This window comes from Eutrigla gurnardus (assembly GCF_963514095.1).
Source record: "Eutrigla gurnardus genome assembly, chromosome: 6".
Classification (NCBI taxonomy): domain Eukaryota; kingdom Metazoa; phylum Chordata; class Actinopteri; order Perciformes; family Triglidae; genus Eutrigla; species Eutrigla gurnardus.
In genome coordinates this window covers 8,695,855-8,718,118 of record NC_139920.1, presented here as the reverse complement: position 1 = coordinate 8,718,118, position 22,264 = coordinate 8,695,855, and the positions used below count along the sequence as shown (strand labels likewise).

The 22,264-nt window shown below is 42.4% G+C and overlaps 1 protein-coding gene across 3 annotated transcripts in view; it reads left to right on the top strand.

Annotated features, from left to right (window-relative positions):
* Nucleotides 1-20,634, top strand: part of ryk (receptor like tyrosine kinase) — a 43,337-nt gene extending 22,703 nt beyond the window's left edge. For 2 of the 3 annotated variants that reach the window (XM_084011800.1, XM_084011799.1), the window contains exons 8-16: nt 1,957-2,040; nt 5,138-5,263; nt 11,549-11,635; nt 12,331-12,400; nt 13,012-13,144; nt 14,815-14,924; nt 15,045-15,204; nt 17,158-17,294; nt 19,485-20,634. In XM_084011800.1, the coding sequence (XP_083867926.1) occupies nt 1,957-2,040; nt 5,138-5,263; nt 11,549-11,635; nt 12,331-12,400; nt 13,012-13,144; nt 14,815-14,924; nt 15,045-15,204; nt 17,158-17,294; nt 19,485-19,596 (1,019 nt within the window). In that variant the 3' untranslated portion in view covers nt 19,597-20,634. The remainder of the gene's footprint in view (nt 1-1,956; nt 2,041-5,137; nt 5,264-11,548; nt 11,636-12,330; nt 12,401-13,011; nt 13,145-14,814; nt 14,925-15,044; nt 15,205-17,157; nt 17,295-19,484) is intronic. The other variant, XM_084011801.1, reaches the window with a different exon arrangement.
* The last annotated feature ends 1,630 nt before the right edge of the window (nt 20,635-22,264 follow it).

The following is a 22,264-nucleotide window of genomic DNA, read 5'->3' as shown; positions in this document are numbered from 1 at the left end:
GGATGGGGCCGTGAAATTAAATTCAGGGTTGCCATAATAAAAGCATCACCATGGTTACCACGGCAGCCCTAGAATTCATGAGATATGACGTTTTGACAACTATTTATTTATTAGTGCTCTTTTTCTTTTCTCAGGTAATAGACTGCTTCACTGGTTCTTATCCTTCACCAGACCATAATAGACCGTGTACCTATTCCACATTATACACCATTATAAACCACTTAGAGAACACATCTGTGGCTTCTTCATGCCTTCGCCAGCAACAAACACATTTCAAGTCTTTTTTGGTTCCATTTTAAAGGAATAGTTTAACATTTTGGGAAACACGCTTATTTGCTTTCTGGTGGAGCGTTGATTTAGTATAGAAGAGCGATGCCACTCTCATATCTGTCCATCACATACAACACTGTGTTCACACTACGAGCCACTCTGCAACAGTCATTTTCAAGGGAAGCCGGTGAGATGAAGCTCCAAACTCATGTCCGACAGCTATTTCAATGCTCCAACGACGGGCTGAAGCGTCATACAATCACATATTTTTGCTTCACCCTGTTCTGTTTCATCTAAAATAATACCATATTAACAACATAACTATGTCAACGAGCACTTGAGCAACACAAACGACCTGCCGACAATGTACCTGCCGTGTTTTGTTGCTGTGGCGTTCATAGCATGAACGCAGCAGGAGGTGACGGGTGACAGTTAGCTTAGCTTAGCATAAAACCTGGACACAAGATAAAAAGCAGCTCTATAAAACCACAATAATTACTTTTGGGAAAAAATTAAACAAATGAGATACAACATGTTAATTGGTGAGTATTTAGATGCAGGTACTCGGATTCTCTCACCTTTGGGTGCAGACAGGCCGACTGTTTTCCCCGTTTCCAGTCTTAATGCAAAGCTAAGGCAAACATCTCCTGGCTGTAGATTTACAGGAAACATTTCGGGGAATGTGTTTATTTGCTGTCTTGCAGAGCGTAACATAATACATAATACATGATTATGGATTATGTTAGCTTTTCTCATCTAATTCCAGTTTTTATGCAAAGCTAAGTGAACCAGCTGTTGGCTGTAGCTTCTTATTTACCTGCCAGCACCCTGCTATGTCCACCGGGAACATAATCTTCCTAACAGACCCTCTATTGATCTGTACTTAACAAGTTAGATCTGGTTTGATTAAGCTGTACAAAACACAGTGTAAAAACCACAATCCAGCATTTAACAGGGTGTTATGTGCCGGAGTATGCAGAAACGGACATATTATTATAAGCCATCGTTGTACACAGACAAACACCATCAACATTTCCAAAGAGAAAGAATATTTAAATGCTGAAGTATAGAAAAGTAACCCGTATCAACATTAAATGTGCAGTTACTTTGCTACAGCCCAAGAGAGATCCATCATCCTTGGATAGTTTTCTCATAATATAATGGCAGCAACAGTTTTTTCCAAAACATTCATGTCATAGGATCCCATGTAATATGTGTCAGTAAGATTCATGGATTATTTCCCTCCTCCAGTTCAATTAAATTGATCCTTGATGTCAATGGAACATTGATCTCCATAGTTCATTATGGAAACCACGAGAAAAAGCACATCAGCTAGCTTTGTGCCTCATTGTCGGTATGCGATCCTTCATCGCCCTCTTGTGGAGACAAACCCACATCTCACCTGCTGTGTGTTAAGTTTGACCCTCCTGCCTTTTTTTTCTTTTCTTTGCTGTGTGATTGCACCATCATCATCCATCCATTCCTTTATTTCTTTAACTCAATGATGGGAAAGTGTACTCAACTTGTTGCCTGGTTTGATTTGATGTTTTGTGTTGAAAATGTACAACTATCCATCACCATCCTTTCATTCGGGTCATGTTGTAATTTGAGCGAGCTGTCCATTAAATCACCTCTTTCTCACTCTCTCCCGACCTCCACTCCCTCCCCCTCTCCTCTTGTCATCAGACAATCACCCTGGTTCTGCACCCATTCTCCAGCTTGCTGCCTCCTCCTTCCAAAACCCCGGTGCCCCCCCTCATGAAACCAAAAGTAAGTTCCAGTGAAGCCGCAGAGACCACTTAAGACTGAGAACTATCATGCTATTTTGTCCTCATGTTCACCCTAAGCTTTAACACTTTAACCCTGTTTTTTCCATAGTTATCTGAACTTTACACAGCCTGGGTGAATAAATTCATACATGGTTGCATTTCCGCACCTTTATAACCTGCATCTTAGTTAAATCATTGTGAGCTGTCAGGCAACGGTACATCATTTATAGAATTTAAGAAAGTGGAAGTCTTCCTCTTGATGGCTGGTTCAAGCCTCAAAAACCTGACCCCTGCATCTCACCTGCTTCATACTAACATTTCTGTCACCGTTGTTTGGCAACTTGTTGTGCTGTGTGTCTTAAGTTGCTCAGAAACGTATTTAGGTATTTTGAATTTAACTGTAATGGAGAGGTCCCACAAACTAGTTCCAAAACAATATTAGTCCACAGGCGACAGAAAATGGTTGTCGACAATGTTGTTCTGTTTCCAGCCTACACATGTCTGGATTTGCTGCTTTTCTCTGTTGTATATCATTGTAAACAGAAAAACAAGTCGCATAGAGATGTTGACCAGAGCTCTGAGCACTACGTTTTTACTACTTCCTGACATTGTCCAGGATAACCAATCAATTGAAAAATAATAAAAAAGAGTCAGTGAATGAATGGATAATGGAAATAATTGCATCAGTTGTTCTAAGAAGAAAGACAGACAGATGTGTTTTATTTCACATGTTGATCGTTCTTATTGTTAGAGAAAACACAGCCATTGTGATCTCATCCATTATTTTGAGGTGTAACTCAAATTGATGATAATAACCATACAAACTCTTCCACATATCATTTTGGAGCTCATCCTTTACCAGCTACAGCATTAAAGTGATACACACATTAATGGATCACTAATTATTATTCAATAATATGATATATATTAACCTGAAAAGGGCCATTCTGCATGATGAGTAGTTTTACATTTGGTACTTTAAGTATATTTTGATGCTAATGTGTATGTGCTATTACTTGAGTAGGATTTTGATTGCAGCACTTAGCTACTTTAAATCAAATAGATGATACTTCTTCCACCACTGAGTGTCAAGTAGGGAAACGGCCTCTTCAGGGTCTCAATGCATTTGTTCACCATGGAAACATTGTTTTTGGTAGAAAGTGTTATCAGTGCACATAACCAGACACTATAGAAATAGATGTACGATATGCTGTGTTGTCCCCCATATGTACATCATTATTCCATTCTTTAGTGTTTGTTACATTTAGACTTTTGCCCTCTATAGTATCTTACAGTTGTTTAATTGCTGTATTCATTGACATTCACTGTTGAAAGCAACTGTTACTCTTTGTGTGACCTCTAGGGGGCAGCATTGACCTGTACTGTGAACAGCTGACACACTACAGCAGAGGTTTAACCTTTTCATCAAAGTAACCTGTCTGGCCCCGGTGGGACCTGTGTTTAATATTTATTTAGAGATTAAAGGAAAACACCACCGCATTTCCATACTGAACTATGTTCTGCTCTGATGTTAGACGAGGTGATACATACCTCCCTCTCCTCTGTGCGTGCACTCAATGGTTCTTGCGCGCACTCCACGCAGCGCTAATTTGCTAGCATGTAGCTTGTCCCAGTATATTCCTTAGGATCCAAAGGGGGGTGAAGTTAGAAGCGACCAAGCACTTCCACGTTGTCCCTATTTAAATACGGTTACGTGAGTAGTTACACGACCCAAGTTTGGGTCGTGTAACTACAGGAAGCACTTCGACGTCGGCGCAGTAATATCATCACTCCGCTCCCCCTCTTACTTCCGTCAATAGAACCTACGTGACCTGCACGCCGTCGCCTGCACTACCTGTAGTAGTTTGTGCACAGTTGAGGAAGCATCAGGTTGTAGTAAGATAGTTTGGGAACAATCAAACATCATGGTTATAACGTGCATCGTACAGGGTTGTGAAAAGAAGCAGAAGGTATATAGTCCCGTCATGTTTTGAGTGATGATATTACTGCGCCGACGTCGAAGTGCTTCCAGTTGTTATTCCGCCATACTATATAGTTATCCTTGTTATCCGCTTAGAAAAATTGGCATGTTTCATTTTGTGTAACCAAACTTGGGTCGTGTAACTACTCACGTAACCGTATTTAAATAGGGACAACGTGGAAGTGCTTGGTCGCTTCTAACTTCACCCCCCTTTGGATCCTAAGGACTATACTGGGACAAGCTACATGCTAGCAAATTAGCGCTGCGCGGAGTGCGCGCAAGAGCCATTGAGTGCACGCACAGAGGAGAGGGAGGTATGTATCACCTCGTCTAAGATCAGAGCAGAACATAGTTCAGTATGGAAATGCGGTGGTGTTTTCCTTTAAATCCTGACCCATCTGCTTCATTCTCATATATTTAGCTCACAACTCCTGTTTTCTAAACCAAGTATCAGATGTAGCTCACAAGAACAAGACGAGGCTGTTGTCTCCTGTCATTGCCTCTAACTTAATCTGAGGTTGTTTGTCGTTGTTTTCCCTCGTTCCCATTCATCGGCTGGTTTACCTCCAGTGTGTCTGAGCGGCGCTCCGCCTGGCAGAGTCCTGGGCGGCAGCGAGCTGCAGGCCCAGGGGGTTAATGTGTTATCTCTCATCGCTGACATCGTGTGCACACATGGGTGTGTTGATATTACGGGGTCGTGTTTACATGGTTTGTTGGTCTGCGTGTTCAGACACTGTGGGGGAACTTTGTGTGTGTTTTTTGAATCCAAACTCACTTGAGCCAGCAGCACACAGCAGTGAGTGAATGAGGAGGTTATGTAATGGAAGTGCTGTAACATAGGACTTTGCATGAAGTTGCTTTGATGCAACGTGTGCAGGGTAATGTACATGTGATGCTGACTGTTTCTTGTAATTGCTGGAATTCACTGAATTTAAGTGTGGATTCTGTGTGTTTTTAGAAGAAACCCGTCTGACTAAGAGTTGTAGGTCTGTGATGTAAAGCAATCTGAGTAAGAACAGGTATTTCCCCTGTGTTAATCAGGGTTAAAACACCCGTCATTTCCTTTTGAAAGTGCTTTGTTTACATTTAGACGTATGTGTTTTCTCCGTTCTTGCAGGTTACCCATCTCTCCGCATCGAGAAGAATGACCTGAGGAGCGTTACTCTGATGGAGGCCAAAGCTAAAGTGAAAGACATCGCCATCTCAAGGGAGAGAGTTACGTTACGAGATGTCTTGCATGAAGGTATTCTTCTCTCTTGCTCTCCTTTCTTTTCCCCCTCTGTCTTACTAGGTTTCAACATAATGAAAAGAATTTCACCGAAAACACAAATTCCAAGAGGTGCTGCTCCCAGATTGTGTCTTGTGGAGTGGTTGACCTTTCTGCCCTTTACTTTTCTCAGTAGTCTTGTACTGAGCTCTGAGAATTACCCATAACCCACTTAGACCCACACAGACATGTTTCTTTTCTTTTGGGTGAGGACAGAGGGTCCTTAGAGGCAGCTAACAGCAGATGCCACAGAGAAGATGTCATCTTCATCTGAAGGCTGAGAACCGGAAGATTAATTAATTTGAGATGCAGCTCAGCACTGTGTCATGTTGCTCTTGTCATAAATCAGAATTAACCAATTTATTCATTTAATATATATATATATCCCCATTATGTCTCATAATTTGTTGCAGCAATGTTTGGGTTGGTACCATTTATTGCCCTGATTTGGTGCTAAATGTAAAACATTTTTACCACTTAAGAATTGGTAGAAATGATCAAATTGCTCCAAAATGCCACGTTAAGACACCAAGGGAACACCACAGAAGGAGACAGGCTGGTTGCAATCTCAAACTGTTCTGAAATAATTTAATACATTTCAGTGATTGGATGGATGGTGACACTTCTGTTCTGGAAACCGCTGAGAAATCTTGTTATGGTTTCTAGTTGGTGGTTATAAAGTTTCATGAGGCTGAGATTCTCATGAAGGTCAACAGGTCATCGATACAGTGATGTTAAGTTTAAATAAACGCTCTCTACAATTAAATGCCCACTGTGTGAACTAACACCATCCCACATGAATGAAATCGGGCTCATTGGATCCACAAGAGTCTCGGCTGTCCAGTCAGACCACTTTATGTAATTTACCACTGTTTAGAGACCTCAGTATGCAGAAATAGTCATATACACCATTGTTAATAGGAGAAATAACACGCTAATACTGCATGCAAACTGGACATATCTGTAAGGGGGGGCTTGTAGATATCCATAGAAACCATTTTTATTCACATCTTGAGGTGAGAAGTACACATATTGATCAAACAACGATGTAGGATTGTGCAGTGGTTCTCCCCCATTAAAAAAAATAAAAAAATGAAATGAATTACAAAGAAAGAACTCTTTAAAAACCACAAACCAAAAAGAGGTGAACACACGTTGAATAGAGCAATGGAGCACTTACTGTTGATCATATAAAAACTAAATGAGAATGATTTTGATAATCAGGATAAGATAGGAGATTATTTATGACTTATCTTGAAATAATTTAGCCTTTCCTGAACAGGAAGTCTCTCCACCTTTACGAGCAGCTCTCATGTTAGTTTACAATAGCTAGTGCTACTACAAACTGCAGAGAGGGTTAGCCCGCGGGCTGCAACCATTAAAGGGATAGTGAGGTTTTTTTGAAGTTCAAAACACCCAACTACCACTTTAAGTTTGTGATCATTTTCTTCTTTTCTTTGATAATTGTTTTTGCAGAGATCATTTTCTATGGAAGCCTGTGATTTCAGTTTAATGGTTGATTTTCTCTGTGTAAATCCTTTTACCTGTGTACGTATATAGTGGAATAATTGTGTGAAATTAATAAGTAGAACATATAACATACAATTCAGAGAGGAAAGGGAAGTTAATGCTTGTTATTTGCACACCTGAGGAATGTGGGAAAAGTGGAAATTTGAATATGGCTTCAGATAATGCTTTGTTGCTAATCTCCCGGTGGTACACCATGTCACTCATTGTCATGTAGTCTCTTAGGAGTTTGCTTGGAATGGGCCTGATAGTAACTGTTTACAAGACACAAGAGCCTCAGTAACGTGAAGATTTATACTCCTACAAGCCTCCACTGGCAACCGTTAACAGCTGTGAATTATAACTACCGCGGAGGTTGCCAGACGCTGTTTGGAAACAGGTGCATGCAAAATTCTGAAGTTGCTGCATCATGTTGTGTTTCGTTTGATCAAGCTTATCTTATGTGAATTCATGTTCAGGAGCTTAATGAATGCGACCATACATTTATTTGCTTATTCATGACCGTCCACGTTCCCCTTCTGCTTTTCTGTGTCTGACGTAAAGAGAAGAATGTGATCTATGAACATGAGCGTGCCGAATCAGACCAGTCAGCGAAGCCTTGACATGAAACTCAAATAGCAAAAGTTTGTTCATGCTGAGGCAAATTAAATATTGATAGAAAGCCCGAGACGGTGCCGTTTCTAAATCTCACTCAACTATTTGGGCTTCAGTTTTGGCCTGGAGGAGACTTTCTCACTTTAGACGCTGGCTGCTGTTTGAGACGATGCAGCATCGTCACAGTGATGGAACAAGACTGTACTTCACCTTCTTTCAGCCACACTGGAGGTTCGTGTGTGAACGATGTAAAAGTTTCCCAAGGGTGACTACAGCACAGTGGAGGTGATAAAGAGTGGCTGTTGTGTTTTTAAATGCCACTTAAAGGTCCCCTGATAGTCAGGCTCATTGTTTCTGTGTAGAAAATGAATGAGAACATGGCCGGTACTCTTTGTACTCTGCTTGCTTTAAAATGTGTGTAGAAGCTGGAAGCGAACCCTCAGATACTCAGATATGTCTTGGACGCCTAACGTTGTCTTTGGCGCGAGGGATTAGTTGGTCCACCACTTTGGTCTAGACTGAAATATGTTAGCAGCTACTGGATAGACATTCAAGATCCCCTCAGGATGATGTGTTCTAATTGTGGTGGTGCTCTGTCTTTTATCTACTGCCACTAGGTGGTCCACGTACAAAAGTTTGCTTAACACCTCTCAGAGATTAGCTAGACTTGCATGCTTTCACAGCTCACCTGTTCGGTTCAAACCAGCTCGGGTCCGTTTGTCTGGTTAGTCCAGTTTGTTTGAGCTGGTCTGGAAGCTGTCAAGTGCACCCCGGTTGGGACCAAACAACCGGACCAAGACCGCCTGGGAAGGAGGGACTTTAAGCAGACTCTGGTGCTGTTTGTTTGTGGGAAAGCAAATGAACTAGGGCCCGACTGATATGGTTTTTTCAGGGCCGATACCGATATTTATGAAAATGGGAGGCCGATAACCGATATGTGCAACCGATAAATAGAAGAAAAAAATTCTCGAATAAATTAAAAATGGCACACACTGACTCGAACTTCCATTAAGTGTTTTTAATAGTACACTACAACGACATGAGTGCATATATTGTCTTATTTTATCAAGTAAAATATAAGTTATAGGTTTACTCAACAGCCAGGTAGTTCATAGAAATTCAGGTAGAAATAGGTTAACTCAGAGTTCCACAGCTTATCAAAAACAATCCTTATTTTATTAACATAGGCTGCCTAAGGGCGCGATCAGTAGCGTGCCTCGGCACGATTGCCCCAGGGGGGTCCCCAGCGGCTTTGCATTCACACTGCTCCAGCCCAAACGGGCTTTGGCCCGTTAGCCCGGTTGTACAAACGTCATCACGTCCTAATACTACACATGCATGGCTTGATGTTGTTTTGAAGGAGCGCCGTCTCTGCATATATTTATATTAAACACTCGACCTGCATCAGCGAATGTGCGCACGAGCGGATCTGTGCGAGCAGGCAGCGCGAGGAAAGCGGATTTTGGACGGAGAAACACAGCGGCATTTTTCTTATAAATGCACCGGTCCGGTTCCGGTACCGGTCCGGTTCCGCTCACACCACGAGTCTAAAGAGTGCAACAGCTTGTCAAAATACAGTGTCAACTCCGTGTTTTCAAAGTAGAAAGCGACATCGTGGTGGTTTAACGAGGCGGAACGGCATCAGAACAACATCAAGCGTGTAAAGTACACGAAAAACGTAGCGGGAGCGCGCGGCGAGGATTGTTGCAGCCGCGCATCTTGCGGAGCAAGTCTACTGTGCTGCGCGGAGGCGCTCCTAATGTAAATGATTATTGATTTATGAATTAATTGATAGGTAGCTTATTTTTGGAGTATTGATTTATTTTTTTTGGCCTGGCGGCAGGTCTCCTTGGCCTGGCGACCCGCCAGGCCTGTACAATGGTAGGGGAAACACTGCTTACCTCGAAGGAAATGTGTTTTCTCTGCTTTAAGTTGTATCCGCACGCAGCACCGCCCTTAGCCCCACGTGGCCGTCTAGAAACCGCTCACGAGTCACAGGGAGCGTGAAGGCACCCCGCCCCGCTTGCAGCCTTGCGTGTTGATTGGTTGTATTCCGTGTGCCAAACCAATCAGATGCTGTGACGGGCGAGGCAACTTGGCAAGGCTCATGAATTCCAAGTGGCAAGAGCGGAAGGCGCGTTCAGAACGAAACGGCTGCAAAATTGGTTGTGAAAAGTATATGAACTTATCGGTGGGAATTTATGGAAAGTATGGCCGATACCGATATCCCTAAAATGTTAAATATCGGCCCGATATATCGGTGCGGCCGATAATCGGTCGGGCCCTAAAATGAACCAGCGATAGCAGTGATTGTAGCATCAAAAGCCGAACTGCTAATAAATCCATCTTTTTGCTTATCAACAAGTACGTCAGCACAGGTATTTCCCCTGATTAATGGGTCTAAAACGTCTTTGCTTGTAACTGACTGTGCTTTGTCAGTTCATTAAAAAGGACCATATTACCACAGTAGTCAGCCCCACACCATTACTGTACCAGAGACTTAGTTTCCGTCCTGTCTCTACCTGTTACCGCCAAAATACACAGACGCCTAATGTTGCACATCAAAACAGCCGCCAGTATTATTCTTTATTAGTCATTATTATTATTATTAACATGCGGTCGAAGTAGTGTTTTAATAATGACCTACTCACAGTGTTGATAAGCTATTTCGTTGTGAATAAACACACATCAGAAGCATTAAAGTGCTCCATCAACTTCTGGCAGTCACCACAATTTGATTTCGTGGCTCCTGATGATGTTGGATGTCAATCGACCTAAACTGTCCAATCAACGTGTTAACTGTCAGTCTGTATAACTTCATGTTGATTCGTCTTGGCTTGTTTGTAAAAGCCTTGGTGAACGGGACCAGAACTAGGATTCAACGATGTAAGATTAGTTTCCTTTGGATGAACCCAATGATCTACAGGTGTGAAAGCAGCCGAGTGTCTCTTGAGCCCGGCTCAAAGACAGTTAGGCCTCTACGCTGGCTCAACTGCTTTATAGCTTCTATTTGATGATTGTTTTTGCTTTGCGGTTCCGCTGAATCTGTTTATCTCACTTGCTGTGGATTGACTAGCTTTTATGGATTATGACTAATTGCCCTTTGTATGGGTGTGGTGATCAAACATGTTGTGGACAGCTGCGGAGGCTTTATGACACCTGTACCTGAAGACATCATCACTTCATTTTGACTTGTGCAACTTTTTTCAAAGCACCTGGAAAATTTTATTTTGAAATAGTTTTTTTCCCCCCACAATGGCGTTTGGTTGGTCTTTGTTAGATTTATGAGAGTCTTATTATGGTTTAAATCATGTCTCAGACAGCTTCTGTTTCTATTAAGACCTATTTGAATGTAAATATTGATGTGAGGTAGCTCTAACTGTATTATCAGGATGCTGCACAGCCATCTGCAAAAAAACACCCTGGCAAATACCTGCACTTGCGTATCTCTCACCTCCTGACACAATGTATTGCGGATGACTTGCCAGTGCAGTATCTCGTCCACATTAAATGCTACGCACACAGTGCCATACATATTAAATAAATATGAAAAACGTGAGAGATAAGGACGCATAGAAGACATACTTGGCCGTTTCTCGGAGGCGGTTGAACTCTGGCTGGGGTTCTGTTCTCGGGAGCCAGCAGGTCCAGACAGGCTCGACAGAGAAGGTTGGGGAGGGAGGGAGATGTGCGAACACTAACCCTGTTGTTAGCTTTGTCTCTTCTCCTGTTGAAACACACGGATAGTGAGCCTCGGGGCTCAGATTTTTTCCCTCAGTTTATGTTGATGGTTTATGTTCTTAAATGGCATTTTACCTCAGTAACCTCCTGGAGCAATGCGGTGACAGTTTAGACAAAGGAGATGATGAACATGCTCACTTGGCCTTTTCGCCGTCGTATGTGTTTCTGAATTGTTCGAAGTGGAGAAAGGTCCTCTGAGCTCCAGTGAATCTCTTGTTTTGCCTCTTTGTCAGCGAGAAGAGAGCCAAAGCTGTCGAATCCCTTTTAGACTACACGTTTTAAGCTGTCCACCTCCGTCCACAGAGCAGCCAGGCGTGGCGACCTGTGAGGGAGGTGACCTTTTCTATCATGAATGTGACCTTTTCCTTCAAATAAACACCCCTGGTTTGTCTTTGACAGGCACGTTTGGCCGCATCTTCCACGGCGTGCTGCTGGACGAAAAAGACCCGAGCAAGGAGAAGCAGGTCTTTGTGAAGACGGTGAAAGGTATGCACCCTCCTGGCTGCTGAATGCACAGTAACGTCAAGAGAAATGAAAATGTTGTCAAGTCAAGAGTGTTGTACGTTTACCCATCCCTCATATTAATGTGCAACTCACTACGGCTTTTCTAAGAAGCGTGTTTGTTGGGAAAGCGATCACTGAAGTGCCAAAACATGACCGTAGGTCGTTGGCCTGAAACGCAGCCGTCCAGTAAACGGACACACACGTTTGACAGTTAATGTAATTAGGCGTCTTACTCACGCTGCAGCGTTTGCATGTAGGACGCTCAGGTTCTTTGTCGGTGGCATGTGTCAGCTTTCCCTGCCAGTTGCCTTCTGACCTCTCCATTCTCTCATGTTTACTCAGGGAGGGGTGGATACTACTCAGTGAACAATATCCCCATGCCAGTCTTGGCTTTGTTCAACTCTTTACTTCCTCCTTATGCGCCTTTTGAGAAAATAACAATGCAGCTTCTCTAAGACGATGGCGAAGCTGCTCACAGATTAAAAGCTGAACCTCTGTGACTTTGGCAAGTCCGTTTTCCTCTGAAGCTTCCTACTAGAACTATGAGTGTTGGCTGAGGCAGTGTGAGAGAACAGGAATCATGTCCTTCACTTTTCAACTTGTTTACTGCACAGGTAACTGGTTCTGCCACATCGCTCCATGTCTTCTAATCTCATTTTGTTGGTCTGATTGTTCAGATAATGCGTCTGAGGTGCAGGTGACCATGATGTTGACGGAAAGTTGCAAGCTTCGTGGACTTCATCATCGGTGAGTGGAAGCAAACACTCATCAGTCTCTCTGTTGTGTTTTTTAATAGAACTGTGTCCTTTTATTTGATAAATCGATATAAATATGAATCAGTTTAAGAACAGAGTAAAAAAAAAGCCCTAACACTACATAACCCCAATTTGGTATCCATCTTAGACCATCACTTATGTCCACTTCTGCTCTTTCAGATCTTAACGTAGAAGCAAAGAACACTGTCTTTAAAAGGCTCGATGTGAGCGCTGATGAAAGAACACCACAGCTTTCCTCAGAGAGCACAAACCGCCACCAAGTCTGTGACGAGAGCAAAACATGTTTATCAACATGGATGTCACAAATTCCTTGCACACTCTGAGCTGAACTTAGTTTCCGATTACAGGAGCATTAGTGCAGCACATTTTTTCAGAACCCCTCGCTACTTTCACTTTACATGGAAAAGACTGATAGTCACGTTGGCCCACTCCTTCCTTCTTTTTGTGAGCTCAGGAGGTTGAAACATGCTCACACTTCCCCTTTGACCCCCAGGCTAACATGTACTTCCATCTTCCAAGAATCCCTTTGACATGCAGCCAATTTGACGTCCATTAAACGTATGTACACTGTTCCTGTTTCAGAAACCTGTTGCCCATAAGTCACGTATGTACGGAGGACGGGGAGAAGCCCATGGTGCTGTTGCCCTTCATGGCCTGGGGGAATCTCAAGCTGTTCCTGCGGCAGTGCAAGCTCGCTGAGGCTAACAACCCACAGGTGAGCATGCGTTTGGTGGATCCAAAATAAAACAGGAATCGTGTATTAAACCATTAATATAAATCCCCCAAATAGGATGAAAAGTATATACAAGAGTCGAGCCTGACAGATCGTTTTGTGTGTTTGCTGAACTCGACACAAAGCAACACCTCACAGTAACGTGTGTTTATACTGTTATTAGAAGGAAAGTCATGAAGGCGCTGCTACAGGCAGAGATTTATTCGCTACGTTAAGACAATCAGGCTTTTGTACAGGTTAACCCCCGGGAGTCTTTGCTGAGCTTGGCAGTGCCACGGCACAGATCCAACCACAGACCCAACCAATCAATCAGCTGCAGAATCCAGATGTAGCAATCACAAGACGCAGCTTGCCTCCATTTACATGAATCAAAACGGCTTTGTATAGTTTCAAGTAACACATCAGCACCTCGCTCTCAGCAAGCTTATTAAGTACTTTTGGCAGTTGTGGGAATCAAAGATATAGTCACTAAGTTGTGCTGTAGCAATAAACATCCAGCTGTAAATCACAAATGCATCAGATCGAGGAGGATGAAGCACCGGAGGAGGGACAACATCAACAGTGTGGCATTTAAAATCAAAGTGAACATCTGGTTTGGAAGTTTCCAAAGTGAGGAGAAAAAAGTGTTTCCAACAGTCGTTCTTCCAGGTTGCTCTGCATGGCTGACTGGACCGTCCCGTACCAGCTCCACACATCGCAGCGTTGTTGACTTAAACTGGTCTTATCTCTGTTCCCTGATTGTCAAGACTTTGTTTTCCTGACTTTGTTATGTGGGATGAATTAATTTAGGTTGTCTCACACTGTCCACCGCCAGATATGATTACACAATTTCCTGTGTGTGTGTGTGTGTGTGTGTGTCTATGTGTGTGTGTGTCTGTATAATTACCTGGATCTTCCACATCGCGTCGGCATCCATGGAGCTCATGGAACAACTGCACTAATGTTTCCTTTAGTCTCAGCCTCAGCTCACACACATGAATGAAGACACTAAATTAACCCTGGAATCATCAGAATTGTACAACTTTTAGGACAAAATGATTTAAATAAGGCCGTTTCTAATGTTCGTACTCCAAAATGAATTTACCCGGGGGAAAAAAACTAAGAAACTGATGTCTGTTTTGTCCAAAAGTCATTGAGAAATTTCAATCAAAACTACAAATGTCAAACTCATTGTGGCGCTAGAGAAAAAGTATTTTTGGTCTGTATTTTTCATGGCAATCCTTACAGTATATGTTGTGATATTTCACTGAGAGCCAACCTTCTGATGACCAACGCACAGATCCTCAGAGCTTTGCTTGTGCCTTTTTTTAACAAAGCTTAAACAACAGTTTTAGTTTCAACAAGTAATATTTTCTGGTTCTCACTTGCATTTAAACACTGAAATAGTCTCCGTGGTGTAACTCCCATCTTTGACCCATAGTTGACTTTGTACCATTTCAACGGAAATAAGAACAATTTGTGACCACTCGCACCACAGTAGAGTCGTGCCAGCTGTGGTCTCCTGTCCCCACGCCCTCCCTTTTTGGGTTTTTCCTGTCTGGGCTTCTCAACTGTACATTGTGTCTCTCTCTCTCTCTCTCTCTCTCTCTCTCTCTCTCTCTCTCTCTCTCTCTCTCTCTCTCTCTCTCTCTCTTCCCCTCATTTCCTTTCAGGCGATCTCTCAACAAGACTTGGTTTATATGGCCATCCAGATTGCATGTGGAATGAGCTACCTGGCTCGCAGGGAGGTCATCCACAAAGACCTCGCTGCCAGGAACTGCGTGTAAGTGTCCCCGTCATTTCTCCTCACTCCTTCCCTTTTAACTTTAGGTGATTTGGATTTGGAATGTAATTGCTAAAAATATTTGTTCTTTTGATGTCCCCCACCCGACCCCACCCACAGCATTGACGACAACATGCAGGTGAAGATAACAGACAATGCCCTTGCCAGAGACCTGTTTCCCATGGATTACCACTGTTTGGGCGATAATGAGAACAGGCCGGTCCGCTGGATGGCCCTGGAGAGCTTGCTCAACAACGACTTCTCCAGCGCAAGTGACGTGGTAAGAGTAGCAGATATGCAGTTTACTTCATTCTACAACAACCATGCAACCAGGCTGCAACCTCCAATTAGGAATATTTAAACCCAGGCTGAAGTGTCTTAAACTTGCATTCTCTCTAATGGCCATCGGGGGGCGACTGGTAGGCGATAGTCCATTCAGAGTCGAATAGACCATAAAGCAGGGTATGCTTTAGGGCGGGGTTACCTTGTGATTGATAGCTTGCTACCAATGCAAGAAGCTACTAAAATTACTTTAACTCTTAACTGTAAAGTTGACCTTTAATTATGAAGCTAACTTTGCTTCACACCAGAATCCGGATGGATCCAGATCCAGTAAGGGTGCTGCTCTGCTGCTGCTTGTGTTATCAGATCCGCCCGTTGCTCCTCCACAGTCCAAATATGGTAACTTCCTTCAGTGGAAGCAAAAATGTTAACGTTCAAAATGCCGAACTAGAGGAATCACAACTGTAGTCCACAAACCAATGGGTGACGTCACCATGACTACGTCCACTTCTTAAATGCAGTCTTTGCATGCAACCCTATATCTGTGGACAGTGTAGCCTTTCCTAAAACCCTTCCTGTCTCGCAAGTGGTTTTTAATAACTACAAAAGGTTCAGGGGATGTGATACAGAGAGGGTGATGCAGGAAATGGCATCAATTGTATGCAGGCCATTCTTAGACGCTTGGTCAAGGTGTCAAAGGGAAGGGTGGGTGAGTGCTGAGCAACATGTGTCTCTTCTCGCTTTCCTGTTAGAAAGAGCGGGCGTGGCGGACAGTCGGGAAGCTCGACAGATCCTTGGAGACACAGCTTAGACACCAGCCAGACATGCCCCCACCTCCTGCATTCCTCTTACGTTCACACAGCTTCATAGTAACCCCCTCCCTTCACTTACAGTTAAGGCCTGGCATTACCAACCAACTCCAGGAGAAGCCCAGACAAGAACCTGGAGCTGTGTAGCATCACAAGAGCATCACGCATGCCAGTGTTACGCACATAAATGCTCCATAGCCATATGTCAGTGGTTACGCACAGCAAGCCTGACGGGATGAGGAAGGCACCACTCACATGTTTAGGCCTTGTTGGGAATGTTTGCATTGGCCCGGTGCTCATGTGGGAACAGGGTGGGTTACTGTACATCGTGTTTTTCCTTTTTAGAAGCCCTCCCATCACCGTGCCCCGCGTCCTCAATCACTCCCTTCACTTCCTTTAAAGGCTCAGTGTCACCCCGTTAGAGGTTGTGACATACTCACACACAGAAACCTGCATACGGTATGTTGTTTAGTGTTCATAGGTCACTGTCAGGTTAGCAAGAACTGACCAATTTTATTTTAAATAAGGCTTGACACAATGAGGCTATGGAGGTGGACTAGTTTCATTGTAGTCTCAGCCACTTGTTAGCAACCACCCTTTTACGAGAGGGCTTTTATTGTTGTATTTTATATGCTAGAACAAAATGTTAAAATCTCTTTGGCTTGTGTTAAACACAGACCTTATTTCAGACATCTAACCAAATCCTCTGACTTAGACGAGCCTGAAGTGAAGAAATGTTGACTCACTCCTGCAGCACTCTATCCAAATACAAAGTACAGGGTCAACACCTAATGTAAGCCCTTTAGTTTTCATGTGACCTTAGATATATATAATAATAATGATGGTATCAGAAACTCTTGTTTTCCTTCAGCACAACAACACATGCAGGGTGGGCCCTCACTGAAACACAACAGCCATCCGACTATTTACTTTTGGCCTCTTAACAAAATCTCACAGCAACGATTTGTATTCTGTATTAAATATTTGAGCATAATTTCCTGGTATTGTTTTTCAATGCGAGTCTGAATAGAAATGGTAATGTTTACGCTGTTTGATGATAACACTTGAAGGACAACGGCTTGTGTGGATGATGTTTAGAAGATGAAATTCCTCGGCATTAATGGCGTGTTGTGTTTTCACAGTGGGCCTTCGGAGTGACGCTGTGGGAGCTCATGACTCTGGGTCAGACCCCCTACGTCGACATCGACCCCTTTGAGATGTCGGCCTACCTGAAGGATGGGTACAGAATAGCACAACCAATCAACTGTCCAGATGAACTGTAAGTTGAATTACAGAGCACACACACAAACACTACGTTTCCTTTCTCTAAGTAATCGAGTGCAGATTTGAATGGAATGCAGCCGGTGGAACGGACGGCATTCGGACAAACATCTGTGTAAAATCAGTTGAGAAAAGTAATTGTTGGATGCAATCATAATCAGGTGGAAGTGAGATGATAGCACTTTTTTAGATTTATTAACAAAATATCAGACATTGTATTAAATAATGCCCCAAAAAAATCCCAACAATAGAAAAAGTAAGTGATGGAGGCTGAACAAAAACAGCAGTGATCAAAGGATTCACTTTGAGAGACAGCAGTCATATGAAAACAAATGCACAATAAACATACATATCTTAATATAATAATACAAGTATCCAGTATGCTCTTAAAATGTCAACATAATAGAGGAATCTCATTAAATGTACTAATAAGTAGTCAATTTTTACACGTTTGAACTCTTGCTTATGATTGTGAAGTGTGTGTGTGTGTGTGTGTGTGTGTGTGTGTGTGTGTGTGTGTGTGTGTGTGTGTGTGTGTGTGTGTGTGTGTGTGTGTGTGTGTGTGTGTGTGTGTGTGTGTGTGTGTGTGTGTGTGTGTGTGTGTGTGTGTGTGTGTGTGTGTGTGTGTGTGTGTGTGTGTGTGTGTGTGTGGTAAATGTGAAGTTTATCAGCCATCTTGCATCTCCTGTCACGTAGGAGGAGGCCACAGGCATCCGTCTCTTCTCCCACCCAGCATTATTATTTCCATGCTACCTCTTCAGTATTAAGTTTCCAACGAGGCTGTCGCCTTCTCACCTCTGGACAATGTCGGGGTTGTTCCTGGCTCGGAGTGGAGCGCCTGGGTGGATTAGTTTGTGATGCAGGATTGATTGAAATCACTGAGGTCGAGCTTTGGGTGGTCACAGCCACATCCATTTTGTTGTAATTATTATGTGTTTGATATTTTTATCAATAATTACTCACAGGCTCCCGTTCAGTCATTTCTTTCCACCTCCATGCTGACGATACACCGCTATGCGTCCCAGTCAAGCCGCCACTCGTTTGTCCAGCATCAAAGATTGTCCGTAGCTCCCCTACATTTAATTCAGATAAAACGTTTTTATTATTAGTCTGGACAATATCTATACACAATTACAGTCCTCACTTGCTTTTTTCAACAACATTAACACCTCATATGTTTAATTCCAAACTTAATTTTGAATTGTTTTGACAATTTGACTGCTTTTGTTCTGTTTTTCCCACCAAAAAAACCCTCATGCCAGAAAAAAACCGAATAGTTTTGAGTATCCACAAAGACCTCGGGCAATAATCACCTCAACTCACTGTTTGATAGCTGAACTTGGTTTCCGTCTAAATACAATGGTGGTGAGGTGACTGCTTCCTTTTCCCAAATATTAGAGGTTGCCCGTTTGGGCATGCGTTGATTAGGAAGTGATTACATCTCACTAGTTTATATCAGCGCTGTACAGGAAGCTCCTGTTTCAAGAGTTTGAAACGCTAGATTCATGTTGCGTGTCACCCTCATTCTCCCTCCCACTGCATCCTGTCTTACGCAAAACTACGACGGCGTATTCGGAACAATGTTTCGAAAGGAAAAATAATAGTTAAGTAGCTTGGAAGGGGGGTTAATATTCTGAGAATGTAAAAGTTGAAAAACGTAGATGTTCTCTGATATTACAAACCTCAGAAACTGCAAAACCGTGGTAGTGTCTGAATTTCTTCATTTCATTCAATAAATTCAATACAAAAATCTTTCTGTGATATTTTATGAACATAATACTGACATGTTAAACCTTATGTACATCTTATTTTGCCTTTGGGTTATCAGACAAATCCCCAAGATTGCTTGTTTTTTTCTTTATTGTTCTTTCCGTATGTTCCGTGAACATGAATAAACTTATGTTTTATATATATATATATATATATATACATATATATATATATATATATATATATATATGTATACTGTGCACTCTGCGACTCAAAACAGTTTTTCCCAGCTTATTTCTGGTAAATTTGTCAGTTTCATCTGTGTCACGTTTCTTTTCTTGCAAATGTATAATTTTATCATCTCAGAGAATATCAGTTTATTTCTAAAAATGTTTCTTTACCCACAAAACACCATAAACCCTGAATGTGCTTGTGTACAGTACTTGATTTGAGCCCGTTCTCTTGTGCTGTGTTGCAGGTTTGCAGTAATGGCTTGCTGCTGGGCCCTGGACCCCGAGGAGAGGCCCAAGTTTCAGCAGCTGGTTCAGTGTCTCACAGAGTTCCACGCAGCGTTGGGCGCTTACGTTTGAAAACAAGCTACTTCTTTTTTTTTTTTTACTAAACAAGAACAGCGACACTAAAGGCTGGTGGACACTACCCATAAGGAATATGTGTATGAAAATGTGCCTTATCAGATGAAAGAGCAGCCTCAAGCCTGATGATTTGATTTTGTACAGTTCTTTTGGAGTTTTTATATAGTTGAATTACCTTTTTACAGCATAGTAAAAGTAAAAGGATTCTTTGTTGAATATTGTTGCGTATGCTTCCAAAGCATCCAGAAATGCCAACGATGGTGCTCTTTCCTTGCATTCCCGGACATTTACGTGCCATCGGACAAACGTTTTCAAGAACAATTCAAGCCTCTGACGAGCTGGTTTCAAAGACAGTATTTTCTACAGTTGTGTAGTGAAGCAGTGTGCGTGGTAGATGAGTGGTGGACGAGAGTAAGCGCAATGATTTAGGTACCAAAGTAGACTCCAGGGCTCCGTTCGTGTATGTAACCAACTCTCCAACATGCTGCTGCACTCTGCTATGGTGAGCTTGGTACGAGAGGCCTCGACCAGAAACCAGAATCCAGATGTTTTTGTTCTTTTTTTTTTTAATCAAAGGTACACTGTTTCCCTCTGGATGCTACTAAAAACGCTGCCACGTACGGACGCCACAGCTTGTACAACAGCAGCATCGCAACGCTACGTATATGACCTTGATTTTTAAACAACATCTGGAGTGAATTTTGGACTCTATTCTTCTTCTTCCTCTTACATACATTTTTATTTCCCACTAATACAATCCCCAAACATGAATATGTCTCTATTTTATAAGCTTGATTGTTCTGCGTCAGAACACAGCCCTCCACAGGATTCTTTTGGACTGATTTTTGTGAGTAACTAGAACTCTTAATTATCACTGTGAACACACAAAACTGCCTACCAGCTTGGTCTAATCTTATTCTCACACCTTTAACATCTTTGTGATGTGTCTTTATGGTCACTGCATGTTGAATTAAGGTTTTAAACTGCTTCCCGATTTCATATCCACAAATTAAATGGGATCTTTTAAATAGAGAACGTCTACTTAATTTTTTCCCCATTAGCTCCTGTCATTAATGCTCAAGTAGCCGTGTTATCAAATAAGCATTCATGTGTCTGTAATATCTTGTTATTATGGCTTCCTCATTTTCTTTCTTTCTATTCCAGTTGATTTTTTATTTATTCGTTTCTGCTTTAGCCTTTGGCTGAAGGTCACATGAACACTGAACTTCTCCATGATGGTGTGATGGAAAGTTACGTAAAATCTAATTTGCGTAGAATCCTTAAAGTCCTCGTCATTACATGCAGCCCCTAATATTTGTGGTCACTTGAACACCAGCGATGTTGATAGATAATATTTTCAACTTTAATAATGTGTCGGCTTAAATGTTGATTATTTAACTGCGTACGGTTTTGTGGTGTTTCACAGACATTTATCCTGAATTTTCATTTCATGCCTTATTTTACATTTCTGGTGGTGCAGTGTTTATTTCTTTTAAAAATGATGTGAATTCACGTGGAGACATTTCCACACCGCGGCGTCTGAAGACCACATCCTTTCAAAATATGGTATGGTTTCAGCTCGTCACGGGCAAAGTGTCAGTTCTGCGTTGATCTGTGATTTCCCCACCAGCGGCAGTCAAAATGAACAATAATGCAATGCAGCCGCAGGACGTGTTGAGTAAGTGGACATTGTTGCTACCAGACGGTCATGTCACAATATGGGGTTGAAGGAGTCATCCGGACGCGTTTGCAAAGTAAAACCCAGTCCATCAACAGGTTTGAGGGAGTTTCTAGGTTTTATTCAGCACACTTCTCCAGAAAAGTGTTCTGCAGACACATGGAAAACAACATAGTTTTTTCATCCTTCGGCCGACTCACACCTGTCTTTCTTACTGCCAGTTCCAGTTTAATACTGGTGTTGTTATAGTTTCCACTCATGCATTTAACTGTGCTACAACTCTGAGACATGAACACACTAAATGTTATCCAACCAAAGATCAACTCGTATCTGGTGTTTGTTGCTCATTCATCTGACGATGAGTCATGCCTTATATTGACGGGGTATTAATCGATGGGCAGCACCTTCTGTGAAGCCTCTATCAACATGGTATTGTAGTTACGTGCATAACGCATGACGAGGCCGGCGTAATCCTTTATAATGTTCTGGGACGTTTCATAACAGCAGTCATTACAGATCGTAATAGTGGAGCTCAAGTGTCACGTTCGCTCTTAATCACATGATTTATTTTAGCTTGAAGCTTTCCTCTACACCTTGGTGATGGATGACTCGTGACTCGTGACGCATGACTGTTCAACGCCTGCGTCAAATACAATAAGCACGTATTGATGTCGCTCAGACATACTGAAGGTTACAAAAGGTCAAATGCTAGTCGGTGCAAGCAAACCAAACAACACAATATCTGATCGTTTCTCACATGGCATCAGAAAAGGGCGTGAGGCGTTACTTTTTTCATGGGGAGAGTACAGGTGTAATAATTAAAATGAACGATGGCTAAGTTCTGGCTGCTTCGGTTTCAGCGTCCTGGGGTTGTGCACGCTGGCTCACTGACACACTTTCATGGTTCACGGTACTAACACCTGTGCCTTTTCTGCATTATAGTCAAAATGTGTGCTCTGAAAAAGATCTATTGCATGATGTGTTGCA